The sequence below is a fragment of the Typopeltis vanoorti genome, chromosome 22 (assembly GCF_054136105.1).
Source record: "Typopeltis vanoorti isolate ZY-2024b chromosome 22, IOZ_Tvanoo_1.0, whole genome shotgun sequence".
Lineage (NCBI taxonomy): Eukaryota > Metazoa > Arthropoda > Arachnida > Uropygi > Thelyphonidae > Typopeltis > Typopeltis vanoorti.
Window position 1 is genome coordinate 53,071,559 of NC_143570.1, and position 18,698 is coordinate 53,090,256.

Consider the following 18,698-nt stretch of genomic DNA (forward strand, 5'->3'; position numbering starts at 1 on the left):
TCAAAAACTAACTAGTAGATGCAATGTCTAAATGTATTCCAAGGGTGAGAAGGTTAAATAAGGTAGGTGTGAGATGGATGAATAAAGAGATTAAGCATGTGATACAGAGAAAAAGGGCATTGTGGAGGCAGCATAAGAGAAGTGGAAATAACCAATTTCATGAGGTCTACAAAGGAAAGGCAAGGAGGGTGACTTGGTTGGTGAGAGTAGCTAAAGAGAGTTATGAACATCAGTTAGCTAATGAAGCCAAAAAGAATCCTAGGAAGTTCTTTTGATATGTAGCCAGCAAAATAAAGAATGATTATGGAAGGATGACATTGATTTGAGAAAATGGTATAAAGACAGCTGTTGCAGAAGATGTGGTGGAGATACTTAATGAGCAGTTCATAAAGGTCTTTCAATCTTGTGAATGTGACTTCATGGAGAGATTGAGAGCAGTTGATGATGGGGAGGAGAGACTGACTGTAAGTGAGCAAGAGTGTTTGGGGAGTTGAGTAAACTAGATGTAAATAAGGCTGTGGGACTTGATAACATATCACCGCATATTCTGAAGGAATGTGCCAGGGAGTTGACACCTGCCTTGACATATTTTTTTAATACGAGTCTTGCACTTGGTCAAGTTCCTAAGGAGTGGAAGGAGGGCAAGATTGTGCCACTTCATAAAGGAGGTGATCGAACTCAAGCATCAAACTATAGGCCTATGTGTGTCAGGTGTTGTGGTTAAATTGTTGGAGAAGCTTGTGAGAACTAGGATCCAGAGTTGGGTTGACAACAATGGTATTATCTTTGATGGACAGCATGGATTTGCTAAAGGGAGGGCATGTTTTAGTAATCTGCTTACTTATTACAATAAAGTGACTGATTCCTTGGACAGAGGAGAAGGATACACAGTAATATACTTGGATTTTGCAAAGGCTTTTGATAGAGTACCTCATGATAAGTTGACAGTCAAACTAGAGCAGATGGGATTGGATATTAGATTAGTGCATTGGATTGGAGACTGGCTATCTGATAGGTATCAACAAGTTGTGTGTTGGGGGTGCGATATCCAGGAAAAGGAAATTCACTAGTGGAGTGCCTCAGGGGTCTGTTTTAGAGCCATTACTGTTTAACTTGTATATTAATAATATTGGTGAAGATTTGGATGGAGATATTCAGTTGTTTGCAGATAATGCAAAGTTGGGACGAACCATGAAAAGTAGTGAAGATGTTGTTGCCTTGCAAGAAGACTTGAATGAATTGAGTGATTGGGCACGGAAATGGGAATGCAAGTTCAATGTTGCAAAATGTAAGGTTTTAAAATTTGGAAAACAAAGATGGGATGCAGAATTTATGCTTTGTGAGAATATATTGTTGAAGGCAGAGGAAATAAGAGATCTCGGGGTGATATGGACAGTGGATAAGGATCTGAAATTTAGGGGACACATCACCAAAATTGTGAAGACAACACAAATGATTCTGGGAATGATGTGGAGGACACTGACGTGTAGAAGGAGGGAGATTCTTGTTCCGTTGTATAAGGCTTTGATTAGGTCACACATGGACTATTGTGCCCAGATTTGGTCACCGGGTTTTCAGAAGGATGAAGATATGTTGGAAAGGGTCCAAAGGCGACTGACTAAGGTAGTTTCTGACCTCTGGAATGTTGAGTATGAGGAAAGATTGAGAAGATGTAATTTGCAGAGTCTGGTGGAGAGGAGGTAGAGGGGAGATATGATAGAGACCTATAAGTTGGTAATGGGTTGTTATAGGATCATTGCTGGAGAACACAGTGGGAGATCAGAGAAGAACCAAAGGTCATCCCTGGAAACTGTATAAAGAGGGTGTGAGTAGGGAGTGAGAGGCAGGTTTTTTTAATGCAGAGTTGTAAATGATTGGCATGCCTTGCCTGAGAGTGTGGTATCTGCAAGGAGTTTGAGTGTGTTTAAGATATGGTATGATGAGCTGTGTGTGTGATAAAAGGACGTCCCAGATGAGGTCTTGGGGTAATAATAATAATAATAATAACAAAAGTCATGGCAGGACTTTGGTAAGAACATAGAAAATAGATATCAAGAAGATGGGAAGATATTCTGGAGGTTGTTGAAGAAGCTCAGTAATGGAGGAAAGAGTGCTGTAAAAGGAATTAGAGATGATAAAGGTGACATGAAAACAAGAGGAAAATATATCCTTGAAGTATGGAGTAATTACTTCAAAAAACTGCTAAATGGAACAAGCAGTGATGACAGCTCAGTGGTAAAAAACACTGACCAGGCATGCAGTCAGGAGTACATATCCATACTTGAAGTAGAAAAAGTCATCAAAAGCCTGAAATGTGGAAAGGCAACAAGAGTAGATGATATTCGACCAGAAATGCTGAAGTATGGAGGTATAAATGTCTTACAGTGGCTACACCACATAGTTCAGAAGGCCTGGAAAGAGGGACGAATTCCGCATGATTGGAGTAGAGCTCTCATAGCACCCATATATAAAAAGGGAAATAAAACTGAATATGAGAATTACAGAGGTATTTCCTAACTGAGTGTTCCTGGCAAGATCTATGCAAGTATACTTGAGAAATGGTTGAGAAGAATTGTGGAAGAAAAGCTTGGTGAAGAACAAGCTGGATTCAGGCCAAATAGAGGCTGTCAGGATCAGATTTTCACTTTACGACAGGTAGCTGAGAAATCATAGGAATATAACAAAGATTTGTTTAAGTTTTGTAGATCTGAAAAAGGCATATGACAAGGTGCCAAGAGAGAAGTTATTCAAAACTCTTCAGTTATATGGTGTCAATGGGGCATTATATCAAGCAATACTTAGTCTTTGTTTGAGTTGTAAGTCAGCAGTTAGAATTGAAGTACAATAAGATCTGATAATGTTGCAGTCTTGACAGGTAACAGACTGATTTGGAGGAAAATTGTAGATAGGAAATTGTAATGATGTAATTTTTCATGTAGTACTATCATATCCTGTACACCTCTTGAGGGTACATATCAGGAATTTGATGATGATGATTATATCCCCCCCTCCTTAAATCATTCCCTATATCATTAATATAAAAATTAGAGAGTAGTGGCACTAATACAGAGCCATAAGACACTCCAGTAATCACTCCTCATTCTCAAAGATTTCACTCAGCTATATATTACTCTCTCGTGTCTGTCAGTCAGCCATTCCCAGTTCCATTCCACCAGCTTTGTATCCATTCCCACTTACTCCAATTTATACAACAGTTTTTCATGCAGTATACTGCCAAATGCTGTTTTGAAAAATATAACAGTATCATGATGTAGCCATTTCCATCATCTCATTCTGCTGTCATTCTATTATAAAATGTAAGTAAATTATTAAGACACGACTTATCTTTACAAAGCTGTGCTGCCCACAGAGTATTGTATTCCTATCCGCCCATTCTAGATATTCCACCACTCTTGAGATATTAAATGGTCTGTAATTTGTTACTTTTGTCTTGGGATCACCTTTAATTAACGGAACTGTCTTACCCCTCTTTCCACTTCCCTGGAAGCTGTGAGAACCGAAATTTAGATTAAATAACCTCGTTAGATGCACTAACAATTCTCTTGCATATTTTTGTAGCACACGAGCCAACATGCCATCCAATCTCACTACTCTATTCACATCGATATTTTTTCAATATGCTGAGCACCTCCAGTTCATTTAACTCAATTCTCACATCAACAACTGCAAAATCTCCACCTGGATGATGCACCTTTACAAAGTGATCACTTAGAAACTCAGCTATTTTTCTGTTACCTTCCTACCATCAGACATTCATTAGTTATTTTTCCATAATCATTCTTCCTACTATTGCTACATAGCTAAAAACTTTATTGGATTTATATTTTCCTGCTTAGCCAATTTTCTCTTATAATCTGATTTAGCCTTTCCTACTACACATGTAAGTCATCTTTCTTGTTTATACTCTGTACTGTTCATGAGTATGCTGATCATCTTTTTCTTTATATTCCCTCCATGTTGTTTTCTTTTTTGCACTCCTGCTTCATATTTCTACTCATCCACCTGATCCCACTTGGTTTATTCTACCAACTGTGGGTATGAAGCCTGATACTACTTCTCTCAAACATTCCCTGACTACTACTCCCCATTCACTATTGACATTCTTTCTTTAACTTTTTAAATGGAACTGCTTAAAGCTGCCTCCTAAGTTGTCATAATTATTGTCTTTGCAGTTCAACATAAACTTTTTTCTTGACAGGAAATTTCACATTTAGCTACCTCCCCAAACAAGACCGTATGGTCACTCTCTTCGATCGGTGGCACACTAACGTTATTATGGATATATATTCTGATGTATCCATTAATTCTTAGTAATTGTATAAATTCCATTTCCCTCTTGCTATGTGTCCTTTCCTCTCTCCATTCTACATCTGTATAGATGAAACTTCTCATAATAATGCTTGGCCTGCACTCATTATGCTAATCTGTCAATTGAAGACATCCATATCTTCTTGTAGACCCTCTCATCTACATTGGCAACCCTCAGTAAACTTTGTCCTACTGGCTTCTACCTCACACCAGATACAGCAATTAACCATCTCTCTCTCTCTCTCTCAAACCTAAAATCCTCGTTTAACTTCCTTCTAATTTTGTTGATTGAATTTATTCGGTTATCATCAGTACTACCCTCCCTTCTGTCCTATTCCCTTTATCCTCCTTGAAAATATGTGTATTTAAGCTTAAGTGCTAGTTTACATTCATAATAAAATTTAATGGACTGAATATAGCACAAAGAATACAATAACCATTACATTCTATCTCTATAACTTTAGCATTTTCTGTCAGCCTGATCTTGCTAATACTGATAATTTTTGGCCAAGTTGACCGATACCAAAAACTCCTTTCTTTTATTTTAGATATATTGGAGTGGTTTAACTGGAGACATGCAACTGTTTGCAGATTATGCAAAATTGGGAAGAACAATAAGGATGCGTCATTATAGGAGGATTTGAATAGGAATGGGCAAGTTGATGTCAGTTCAATGATGCAATGTACAAGGTTCTGATATTTGGTGATTGAATGTAAAGTATACACTTGGTGGGGACATTATGATGAAGTCTGAGAAGATAAGAAATCTGGGAGTGGTGTTGGACACTAGGTGGCTTGAAGTTTAGGGATCACTCTGTACAAGTTATGAAATCTTTTAATCCCATTATATAAGTTTAATGGAATGGAATAGTACTAGGAAACCATTAAAAGTATCATTTAATGCTTTCAATATTTTGTCTCAGTTACAGAGACATCATCAGTGAGTACAAAATGAGACTTACCACACACAAATACATAAAGACAGCACAAAACTCACTAAAACATGTGGACAAAAGACTAGAGTCCTAACTAGGTGGGACGCTGCTGATCTTCCTGTCTGTCCATAGTAGGCCAACTTGCAGGAACAAGGAACTCAATATACACCTGGAACTGGGAAGGGAGGGAGTTTGTCTTTAGTGGAGCAGATAAGAGCAGCTAGTTTTAAGTGATGTTTGAAAGTAGTACAAAGATTGCATTTCTTTAAGATTCTGGATATTTTTTCTGATGTGCCTTAGACATCAGTGCATGGTGATGGCATTACTGAAATCTTTCTGAAAATCCATCTGTCATTCATTATCTTATGGTTGTGGATTTTCATCAGAATATCCAGAACCTTAAAGACATACAATCTTTGCGCCACTTTCAAATTCCCCACTTAAAACTATTTTTTTACTATTATTACGGGTGACTCCAGGGAGTCCTTAGACTCATCAAGGGAGGACCTAAACATCATGTCCACACAATTATAAAACTAGCTACCCTTATCTGCTCCACTATGGACTCTCCCCCCCCCCCTCAGTTCCAGATGTATATAGAGTTCCTTGTTCTTGCAAGCACCTACTATGGGTAGACAGGAAGATAAGCTACCATCTGAATGGAAGAATAAAAAATACACCTGCAGTCATAACTAAGGTCAATCTGATCTTGCTGACTGCTTTGAATACAGCTCACAGAATCAATTTGAAAAAGACCATCATGCTCCACCACAATAAATTTAGAAAAGAAAGACTATTTTTAAAAAATTACTGTTGCTCTCTTAAAATCTCAGACTAATTTAAATAAATATGTTTGCATTAAACTTGTGAAAAAGTAATATTTCGAGATCCTAGTTTACATCCCAGACCGCAAACAAGTGTCCATAGAGGGCATCCCACAAAACTATTACATCCTGTGTTATAGTTTTGTGCTACCTTAGTGTGTGTGTGTGTGTGTTTCACTCCATTAAACTTTTTTATCATGAGTTTTTTCCCAGCAGTTAAGCCTTAACACACGAAATCTCATCTAATTACAGCAATGAGGTAGAAGACCTTGACATTCAGAAATAAACATGTTATAGTTCCACTGTAATAAGGCCTTGATCAGATCGCATATAGATTTGGTCAACTGGTTTTCATGCAGATGAGGATATACTAAAAAGGGTTTCAAGAGATTAAAAAAAGTAGTTTTTGGTCTTTGAAATTGAGGTATGAAGACAGATTTGAGAGAATGCAATTTGCAGAGTCAAGTGAATAGGAGGAAGAGAGATGACACGATTACGACTTATCAGTTGTAAGGGTTTGTTACTGTGTTACCACGGAAGAAGTTTTTCATAGAGAGGTGCGATAAAAGTAGAAGAGGTCATCTGTGGAAACTGTATAAGTAAAGATCAGGTTCTTTGCATAGAGTAATTGGTGAGTGGAATGCACTATCTAAGAGTGCAGTGAATGTTGACACGATGAACAATATATAAGTATGGTTTCTTGAGTTTTGTGTGTGTGACAGTGTGTATCTCCTGCAATGAGTCTTTTTGACTCCATGAATATTGATTCATAATAATAATCTATTCATAATAATTATAATAATAAATTATTATAATAATCATAAATATTTTACTTTAAATAATTTCTTACACTATCTGATTATCACCTTAAATCATTATCTATACTATTCTATTAATCAATTCCAGAAGAGCATTAGTGAGGTCAATCAATGATATCAGGCAATTTGTTCAATGGGATTGAGATCAGGGCTCTGTGCAAACCAGTCAAGTTCTTCAACACTCATTTATCAACCCATTTGTGCACTAACCTTGCTTTATGGAAAAGGATATTGTGTTGATACAGTGAAGGGCACTGAACTGTTGCCATAAAGTTGGAAGAATAGAATGGTTCGGATGGTCCTTACAGGTCGCAGTGTTAAGATTCTCTGTCACTGGAACCATGGGGCCTGGCCCATACCATGAAACCAAAAAATCACAACCAAACTTCATGGGTGGTACAAAACATTCAGACAGGTAGCATTCTCCTGGCACCTGCCAAACCTAGACTTGTCCATTAGACTGTCAGATCGGAAAGAGTAATTCATTACTCTAGACAACGTGTTTCCAATGATCTGAAGTCTAATGGCAGCGAGCTTTACACCACTCCACTTTATGCTTGAGGTTGCCCTTGCTGATGTTGGACCTGTGTGTGTGTGGGGGGGGGGGGGGGCTATGGAAGCCCACATTCCTCAGCTCCTGATGAACAGTTGTGGTGCTGGTGTTGCATGCAGAAGCATTTCAGCCACATAAAACCCTACGATTTTATGTGGCCTACAAGGTCGCATTTGTGCTGTTGTTACTCCTCCTAGGCATTTTCACTAAACAAAAATAACTGGAGTAACTGCAAGGGTTGCATCCTGTGATTGTGCCACATCAAAAGGCACTGAGCTCTTTGGTATGATCCATTTTATTGTTATTGTTTGTCTAAGAAAATTTCAAGGTTTGTTGTGATGTCTATATACATCACAAAAATGGCCCAATAATGGCCATATATCCACTACTACAAAGGGGTTTCTAGATATTTTTGATCAGAAACTGTACATAACTGATACATACAAAACACACAGCAGAGGACCAAGTAATGAGCCATATGTTAAACCACTGGTCATATGCCTTCTCCTCCTTTTGTCATATACTACTCTTTAATTCTGTCCAACAGACATCGCTCTCATCCAAATCACCAATTTGATATCTATTTCCATTTGTTCCAATTTATGTAACAGAGTTCTATATGGTACTCAGTTAAATGATTTTGCAATGTTCAGCAGTATAACTGTGTAGTCATTTCCTTTATCCAAATGATAAGTCACTTTATTATAAAAAAATTAAAATAAAAAAAGTGCAAATTACTTAAGAAAAGCCCCATCTTTCACAGCACCATGCTGCCAACATAGAATATTATTTTCTTTCTGCCCATTCCCGAATTCTGCCTTTTACCAATTTCTTCAATTCTTTAACCAACCACTCTTGAGATAACGCATGGTCTTAATTCTTGTAGATAAACTTATACGTTGGTTATACATGGATTTAAATTTTTTAGGAAATGACAACGTATACTAAAATATTAATTAAAAAACTTTAATCAGTACCTTCCTATATTTCATCAATGTTACATTGCCAATTTCTGGTATCAAAACACTATGATATGTGCACACAGGTACTAACAACAAGCAAATGAGGCTGAAGAAGGCAACTGAAGTTGGTCCATGATCTATAACGAAATTAAACTATTTTGAGCCCTTTCCACTCACGGGAATTCTCAGAACTGTGGCTTAAATTAAACAGCTTAGTCAGAAGCAATGCCAATTTCACAGTACCTTCTTAATGCATGGGTCAATAACCTTTAGCTGTATTTGCATTAAGGTTTTGCAATACAAGCACTTCCAATTCATCTACAACTATTCTTACATCAATGTTGTAATAATGACAACAGTCAAATGTAATAACAATAATAATAATAATTTAACCATAACAATAATAATAATAATTTAACCATAATAATAATAATAAGATGAAGAAAATTTCAAGTTAAATTATAGCATTTCCTCATATGAGACAAAAATAAAATATAAATTAAAAAAAAAAAAAAAAAGGCAAATTGGCCATGAGAACACATGCAATTTACAGACAAAAACTAGGTGGTGGTGGTAAACATTAGATGGCATTGTGTGTGTGTGTGTGTGTGTGTGTGTGTGTGTGTGTGTGCGTGTGTGTGTGCGTGTGTGTGTAGATGGCAGTATCATTCTGGGTAGTTGGTGGATTAAGTGGTGGAGGCAGAAAGTTGTCGAGTAGTGTGTCCTTCCCTGATGAGTCTTTGGACTGATCAGGGGAAGTAGAGATGTCACATAATCATAATAATGACAATTAAAATTTGAGAAACGAAAATATGCATGAAGCAGTCATGATCATCTCACCACTGGTGCTGCAGTAAAACTAGACAATTCAGGACATTAGAACAAATCTATTTTTGTCACTGACATTTGTATATGTGCTATCAGCAGGACTGCATATCCTTGAAAAGAAAAGTAAATTAGTGGTATGGTTTGAAACACATAAATAACACTAAAATGGCACTTACCTCTTCTAATGAATAATGATCAGGATCCTTTGTAGCATCTTCAGAAGGCACGACTACTAAAAAGTAATGGCTAATTGGTCCATATTCTTCTGAAGCTTGAGGAAGAATTACATTAATTTCTTGAGTATTGTGTAGCCCATAGGAATCAGGTTTAACCATAGGCTTTGGGGCTAAAATATAAAGGCAAACCATAAAGGTATGTTAAAAATTTTAAATAAAAATTGAACCTTATTATTTTATTATATCTAATAATATTAGAGTGTCTACACAAAAATCACACTTTTCCACAACCGAAAATAGAACAAAGTATCCAAGTGAAGAAAATTTGTAAATCAAGAGAAATATTTTCAAGGAATAAATTTACACAATTAACATAAAAAGGAATTAAAAAAAAATAGAAACCATTACCTATACAAAGGATATCAATGGTTCTTATATTTAATTAGTTTTGGACTTCCACACCATTTAATTTTGACTTGGAGGATGAATAGACATCATCGTTATTATTATTATAATAATATCATCACATCATCATCAAATTCCTGCCATGTACCCTCAAAGGGTGTACAGGATATGACAGTACTACATGCAAAAATTACATCATTACTAACTTCCTATCTACAATTTTCCTCCAAATCAGTCTGTTACTTGTCAAGACTCCAACATTATCAGATCTAATATTTCTATCGTCTGAGGCACTTTGTACCGTATCAATCCACCTATATCTTGGTCTTCCTCTGGGTCGTTTTCCTGCCAACCTGGCAGAGAACACTTGTTTTGCTAATCTTTCCTCGCTCATTCTGTTTAAGTGACCATACTACCTGAGATTAGCTCTGCTAATACATTCTTGGATGCTGACAATGTCAAGTTCTTTCTTAATATCCTCATTTTTAATATGATATTGCCATTGATGCCATCTGTTCACGCCTCTAATCTTTCTCGGGCATCTCATATTTGTGGTCTCTAGTCTTTGGTCAAGTGTTTTACTTCTGACCCAGCTCTCAGATCCATAAGTTAAAACTGGTTTGAACACTGTCTTGTATACAGCTAATTTAGTGTTCCGACTAATTTCTCTCTTATTCCATATGAATTTATTCAATTGACTTCCCACCATACTAGCTTTGCTGATTCTGTTGTCTATTTCTATATTTAATTTACCATCTTCAGTAAAAATCGTGCCTAAGTAGCTGAAATGTTTTACTTGTTCCACAGGTTCTCCATTCACAACACAGTTGACATTTTCAATGATTCTGCCTATTTTCATTGTCTTTGTCTTTTTATTGCTGACCTTCATACCATATCTATTACAACAGCAATTGAATTTAGTCAGAGAATCTTGCAGACTTGTAGCGGATTTATTTAGAAGTATAACATCATCCGCATAAAGCAAACAGCTGAGATTAACACCTCCAATTTTTATATCAGGTTTAATACCACTTTCCTTCATAATGTGATCCATATAGATAATGAATAACAGAGGGGATAATGTGCATCCTTGTCTCACACCAGATTTAACATTAAACCACCTTCCTGTACTTATTTCAATTCTAACTGCTGACTTACAACTCAAATAAAGACTAAGCATTGCTTGATATAATGCCCCATTGACACCATATAACTGCAGCGTATTGAATAGCTTCTCTCTTGGCACCTTGTCATATGCCTTTTCCAAATCGACAAAACTTAAATACAGATCTTTGTTATATTCCCATGCTTTCTCGACTATTTGTCGTAAAGTGAAGATCTGATCCTGACAGCCTCTATTTGGCCTGAATCCAGCTTGTTCTTCACCAAGCTTTTCTTCCACAATTCTTCTCAACCGTTCTCAAGTATACTTGCATAGATCTTGCCAGGAACACTCAGTAGGGAAATACCTCTGTAATTCTCACATTCAGTTTTATTTCCCTTTTTATATATGGGTACTATGAGAGCTCTACTCCAATCATCGGGAATTCGTCCCTCTGTCCAGGCTTTCTGAACTATGCAGTGCAGCCACTGTAAGACTTTTATACCACCATACTTCAGCATTTCTGTCGAATATCATCTACTCCTGCTGCCTTTCCACATTTCAAGCCTTTGATGGCTTTTTCTACTTCAAGTATTGATATGTATTCCTGACTGCATGCATGGTCAGTGTTTTTTTATCACTGTGCTGTCATCACTGCTTGTTTCACTTAGCAGTTTTTCAAAGTAATTACTCCATACTTCAAGGATATCCTTTTCTCCTGTTTTCATGTCACCTTTATCATCTCTAACTCCTTTTACAACACTCTTTCCTCCATTCCTAAGCTTCTTCAACAACCTCAAGAATATTTTGCCACCTTCTTGATATTTATTTTCTATATTCTTGCCAAAGTCCTCCCATGACTTTTGTTTAGCTAGTTTTAAACACTGTTTAGCTTTCTTACATTTGTCTGAGTATTCTGTAAGAGTAAAAGCTGACTTATTTGCCAAGAACTTTTGATATGCTTTCTTCTTTTCCTTCACTGCCTCTTTAACTTCCTGTGTCCACCAGGGAGTTCTGATTTTTTTATCCTTGCACACAACCTCACCACATGCCTCTCTGGCAGAATCAATCTATGTTTTCTTCAGAGTTTGCCACTGAATCTCCAAGGTTTTATTCCTGTTCTCAAACTCTTTCGTTTTCTTTTCAATAATCTTTCTGTATTTTAGTCTACAGTTCACATCTGAGAGCTGCTCAACTTTTATTCGCTTTAAAACTTTCTTACATGTTATTCTTTTCAATATGAAATTCAATTTTATCCTGCTCAAGACTAAATAGTGATCACTTCCAATTTCAAATCCTCTGTATACTCTGGTGTCCTGCACCAGGGAGAAAACATCACTATCAACAATAACATAGTCAATGAGACTTTTCTTATTCCTAGCCTCTTCTCTCCATGTGAATTTGTGCACATTTTTATGTTGGAACATGGTGTTAGTAATAACCAGTCCATGTCCTGAGCAGAAATCCAACAGATATTTGCCATTATTATTAGCTTTGCTCTTTTCTCCAAATTTTCCCAAAATATTTTTGTATGTCTCACAATCATTTCCTACTCTGCTATTTAGATCCCCAACAAGGACCAACTTTTCCTTTTTCATTGTGTCAGTTGCTTTTTCTAAAGCGTCAAAAAATTCGTCCACTTCTATCTTAGTAGAACCTTCTGTGGGACCATAGGCACAAATAAGTCTCATTGTCCAGTTCCCCATTCTCATATTTGCCCACATTACTCTACTTGAGACTGACTGCCATTCAAGAAGATTAGCCTCGTATTTTGTGTTAAATACTATGGCTACTCCTTCTTTTCCTTGATTGTCATTGCCTGAATATAACATTTTGTATTTATTGCTCAGAAAGATCTCACCAATTTTGGCCTTTTTTGTTTCAGTCACCCCTATTATGTCGATCTGGTACTTATCTAATTCCTCAGCTAGCTCCATTTCTTTGCCATTCAGGCTTCTTACGTTGATAGTACCGATCTTTAACTCTGGTGATGTTGAGTTGGGGTTTGTTTTCAGTTTTTTTTAGGGTGCTTAAGGGTCAAAGCTGTATAACTGAGAGGAGACCTCCACATAGCCTTTAAAGGAATGCGGAGAACCGACCAGGGCTTCTGACCTAATGTCCAATCCTCACCTTCTCGTGGTGTACCCTGTTGGGTATCTACTTTGATACTGAACGAACGAGGATGGGCTGGCAATTTGGGATTTAGCCGACCAAATTGTATTCTTATTGGTTAAACCAAAATAAAAAATGATGGTATAATAATATTATTGTTATTATTTCCTTCTGCAGGCATATGGTTGTGAAGCGCAAAGTAGGCTTTGCACTTCGCAACCATATGCCTGGGGAAGGAGTGTCCCAGGTTCGATTCCTGTCGAAGAGGTGAGGAACTTGAGGATCTTCCTGAGGTATAGCTTGCAAGCTGACAAACTGGCTCCGTGAACATAAGCTTCTACAGTCAAAAATATATTCCCCCCAGCGGCAGGTCGGTTGGGAGTGGTACTAACAAGAAGTCGCATCTAAGTAACACGTGGACCCTGCATAGGAAGCGGGAATAACGCGTAGTGAAAGAAGAAGAAGAAGAAGAAGAAGAAAATTATTATTATTATTATTATTACCCCAAGATCTCATGGAGTCAAAGACTCATCTCGGAAATGCTTTTATCACACACATCTCATCATACCGTGTCTTAAACACACTCAAACTCCTTGCCCACACTCTCAGGCAAGGCATTCCAATCATTTACAACTCTGCACGAAAAAAACCTGCCTCTCACTCCCCTACTCACACACTCTTTATACAGTTTCCAGGGATGACCTCTGGTTCTTCCCTGATCTCCCACTATTCTCTGTAGAACTTCTCCACCATTGATCTTATAACAACCCCTTACCAACTTGTAGGTCTCTATCAGATATTTGCCATTATTATTAGCTTTACTCTTTTCTCCAAATTTTCCCAAAATATTTTTGTATGTCTCACAATCATTTCCTACTCTGCTATTTAGATCCCCAACAAGGACCAACTTTTCCTTTTTCATTGTGTCAGTTGCTTTTTCTAAAGCGTCAAAAAATTCGTCCACTTCTATCTTAGTAGAACCTTCTGTGGGACCATAGGCACAAATAAGTCTCATTGTCCAGTTCCCCATTCTCATATTTGCCCACTTCTCTTCCTCCTCTCCCCCAGACTCTGCAAATTACATCTTCTCAATCTTTCCTCATACTCAACATTCCAGAGGTCAGAAACTGCCTTAGTCAGTCGCCTTTGGACCCTTTCCAACATATCTTCATCCTTCTGAAAACCCGGTGACCAAATCTGGGCACAATAGTCCATGTGTGGCCTAATCAAAGCCTTATACAACGGAACAAGAATCTCCCTACTTCTACACGTCAGTGTCCTCCACATCATTCCCAGAAGCATTTGTGTTGTCTTCACAATTTTTTGTCCCCTAAATTTTAGATCCTTATCCACTATCTCTTATTATAAGAGATCTTACCCCAGATCTCTTATTTCCTCTATCTCCAACAATATATTCTCACCAAGCATAAATTCTGCATCCCATCTTTGTTTTCCAAATTTTAAAACCTTACATTTTGCAACATTGAACTCACATTCCCATTTTCTGTGCCCAATCACTCAATTCATTCAAGTCTTCTTGCAAGGCAACAACATCTTCACTACTTTTCATGGTTCGTCCCAACTTTGCATTATCTGCAAACAACTGAATATCTCCATCCAAATCTTCACCAATATTATTAATATACAAGTTAAACAGTAATGGCTCTAAAACAGACCCCTGAGGCACTCCACTAGTGAATTTCCTTTTCCTGGATATCGCACCCCCAACACACAACTTGTTGATACCTATCAGATAGCCAGTCTCCAATCCAATGCACTAATCTAATATCCAATCCCATCTGCTCTAGTTTGACTGTCAACTTATCATGAGGTACTCTATCAAAAGCCTTTGCAAAATCCAAGTATATTACTGTGTATCCTTCTCCTCTGTCCAAGGAATCAGTCACTTTATTGTAATAAGTAAGCAGATTACTAAAACATGCCCTCCCTTTAGCAAATCCATGCTGTCCATCAAAAATCAAAGATAATACCATTGTTGTCAACCCAACTCTGGATCCTAGTTCTCACAAGCTTCTCCAACAACTTAACCACAACACCTGACATGCAGATAGGCCTATAGTTTGATGCTCGAGTTCGATCACCTCCTTTATGAAGTGGCACAATCTTGCCCTCCTTCCACACTTTAGGAACTTGACCAAGTGCAAGACTCATATTAAAAAAATATGTCAAGGCAGGTGTCAACTCCCTGGCACATTCCTTCAAAATATGCGGTGATATATTATCAAGTCCCACTGCCTTATTTACATCTAGTTTACTCAACTCCCCAAACACTCTTGCTCACTTACAGTCAGTCTCTCCTCCCCATCATCAACTGCTCTCAATCTCTCCATGAAGTCACATTCACAAGATTGAAAGACCTTTATGAACTGCTCATTAAGTATCTCCACCACATCTTCTGCAACAGCTGTCTTTATACCATTTTCTCAAATCAATGTCATCCTTCCCTAATCATTCTTTCTTTTGCTGGCTACATATCAAAAGAACTTCCTAGGATTCTTTTTGGCTTCATTAGCTAACTGCTGTTCATACCTCTCTTTAGCTACTCTCACCAACCAAGTCACCCTCCTTGCCTGGTCTTTGTAGACCTCATGAAATTGGTTATTTCCACTTCTCTTATGCTGCCTCCACAATGCCCTTTTTCTCTGTATCGCATGCTTAATCTCTTTATTCATCCATCTCACACCTACCTTATTTAACCTTCTCACCCTTGGAATACATTTAGACATTGCATCTACTAGTTAGTTTTTGAAAATCTCCCAAGCTGTGATCTCTTTTCTAGCTAACTTCTCATTCCACGCTACACCCGTAAGCTGTCTCCTGAACTCTTCATAATCACCACCCTTGTAGTTCCACATATACCCTTTTCTCACAGGGGTCCTCACACTGCTGGCAACCCCCAGGTAATCACCTCATATTCACTCTCACCAATTGGAGGATGATTTGACACCTCATTTATAATTACATCCTCTGATGAGATGATCAGAGGATGTAATGCAGGAGTATCAAAGAGAAAGAAATTTCTGCAATATTATAAGATAGGTGATTATAATTGAAGCCTTCTAGGAGAAGTTTTAGGATCATAGATGCCTTTTCCATGCAAAGTTAGTAGGACAATCACAAACATCCATGCTCATGGAATATGGGTTTTGATCATAAAACATTAGCGTGATTAAGAGGATGGCTGACTGACTGATATCAAAATGGAGCATACGGGGGATGTGAGTCTACAAGGATCAGTCCTTGGTCCACTATTATTCAACCTATACATTAATGATATTGGGAAGGATTTGACAAGCAGCATACAGCTATTTGCTGTTTATGCAACGACAGGTAGGTAGGGTAATCAGGAATGCTGCTGATATGCAGTACTTGCAGAATGATTTGAATAGGCTGGAAATGTGGGCATGGGAAAATGGATGTCAGTAAATGTAAAGTCATGCACTTTGACATGATTAGATATTGAATGTTGTATTGTGTTGTAATATTGTAGATATCCAATGCCAGCCTGGTTGGCCGAGTGGTTAGTGTATCCACTCTCCAGTCAAAAGGCTGCAGGTTCAAATCCCACCATAGGCATCGATGTTTGTGACTGCTATGAAAATACTAGTGGTGGTGGGCAGTAGATGGCATTGGTGTAGTTGCAGTTCATTGTAGTTGGTGGATTGAGTGGAAGAGACAGAGTTGTAGAGTAGGTGCCCTTCCTTGATGAGTTTTTGGACTCCCTGGAGGTGTCACATAATAATAATTATAATTATATTGCTGCTATGCTAGAAGAAACTGATCAGACTAGGGATCTTGAGGTGTTAGTAGACAGCATGTTGAAGTTCAGGGCCACGTAGCAAAGATTGCAAATACAAGTCAAAAGATAACTGGAATGCTGAAACTAACTTTAACATGAAAAGATAAGGATATCATTTTGCATGTTTACAAAGCCTTGACGAGACCTCACTTGGATTATTGTGGACAGGTCTATTCTCTTGATTTTTGTTGTGATTCTGATACAGTGAAGAGAATGGAAAGGAGAGTGTTAAAAATGATATCAGGATTGCAGAATACTGATTATGAAGAGAATTTATGGACTGCAGACACTAGCAAGCAGGAGGAAGAGGGGATGATATGATTGAGATGTATAAGCTTCTGAAAGCATCATACAGGATTTCAGTTGATAGAATTTTTCATTTTATAGAGGGCTGGGTAAGGACAAGAGGGCTAGATTTTTCTCTCATAGGGTGGTGTGGGATTGGAATGTATTGCCATTGGATGTGGTGTGTGCAGGCAGTGTGAATGAATTTAAGAATAAGTATGATAGCTGTGTGTGTAGTACGTGGCTTCCCTTGAGTCCCTGACTCCCTGAAGGTCTCTCTTAATAATAATATTAGAAATCAGCTTGGGGAAGTTACAAAAATGGAGGTATTGGAATGGAATGGCAAGATATCATCGGTGCTTGGGATTTAGTGTTACTTAGTTATTCACATGTGATGTCAATTGACATTGTATGATTACTCCTGTACCTCAATCACAAACCACAAACACCCTAGAAGGATTTGAATCTGAACCCTTGAATGAAGAGCAGAAACGCTATACACTTGGACAACCTGGCTAGCACTGGGAACCGGCGAAGAACTATTTATTAACAGCACTGTCAAGTTGTATACCTCGAGTGAAAAAGAAAACACAATTTGGTTAAAGATGATAAACGATATCAAATGGGAACTGTAGGTGAAAAAGGCGTTATGGAAGATGGGTGGAGAGCAGATGCATGAAGAATATAAGATTCATGCCAGGAGAGTCACTAGTATGGAAAGGAAGGCAAAGCTTGAATATGACAAGAGATTAGACCTGAGATCTAAGAAAAATTCTAAGGAATTCTTTCATTATGTAGCCAATAGGAGGAGGAGTGATTATGGAAGAATGACATTCTTTGACAAAGATGGGAGTAAAGTAAAATAACTGATAAAGATAACAAGGAGTTATTTAATGAACAATTCGTTCATAAAACAGTTGGGGTATTTCATCCTGGAGAAGTAAGTTTTAGTATTAGATGGATGAGGAGGGTTCAAGTTTAGAAGTGCAAGAGAAAAATGTGTTTCAAATACTGAGTGCTCCGGGACTGAATGAAATTTTGCTATGGGTTTAGAGGGAATGCGCTAAAGAACCGACAGCTCTGGAACGAATCATTTACTTAGAATTAGTTACAACTGCTACTATCAGAGGAGTTATCAGTTCAAATGTCTACCAGAAGGAAAATATTTGAACTTAAACATGCTGAACAACTCAAACAGGCTATGTACTAATTAATGTGCCCATAACACACAGTCTGATTAGTGTGGATCAAACTATGCATGACTAAATTTCTGAAAGTTTGCACTGACATCTAATGAGAATTCATGTTCTTTCCTATATATTTGACATACACTTATTATTTATCATAAGTATATTTTGATTTGTACTGTTTAACTATATATTGTAAACTTTCCCACTTACACAATCTGCTGTAAGGCCACAAAATCTGCTCTGCCACTCAAGGTTCTATGTGCAAACAAATAAATATGATTTTCTAATAATATTAAGATATAAGTTACACAGCAATAGTCCTAGAATAGACCCTTGGGGCACACCACTAGTTGAATTCC

At 37.5% G+C, this 18,698-nt stretch overlaps 1 protein-coding gene across 8 annotated transcripts in view; it reads right to left on the reverse strand.

Annotated features, from left to right (window-relative positions):
- Positions 1–18,698, reverse strand: part of LOC150094422 (tyrosine-protein phosphatase Lar-like) — a 1,380,317-nt gene that overhangs the window by 235,777 nt on the left and 1,125,842 nt on the right. For all 8 annotated transcript variants that reach the window (XM_090412197.1, XM_090412199.1, XM_090412204.1 and 5 more), the window contains one exon: positions 9,426–9,595. In XM_090412197.1, the coding sequence (XP_090268323.1) occupies positions 9,426–9,595 (170 nt within the window). The remainder of the gene's footprint in view (positions 1–9,425; positions 9,596–18,698) is intronic.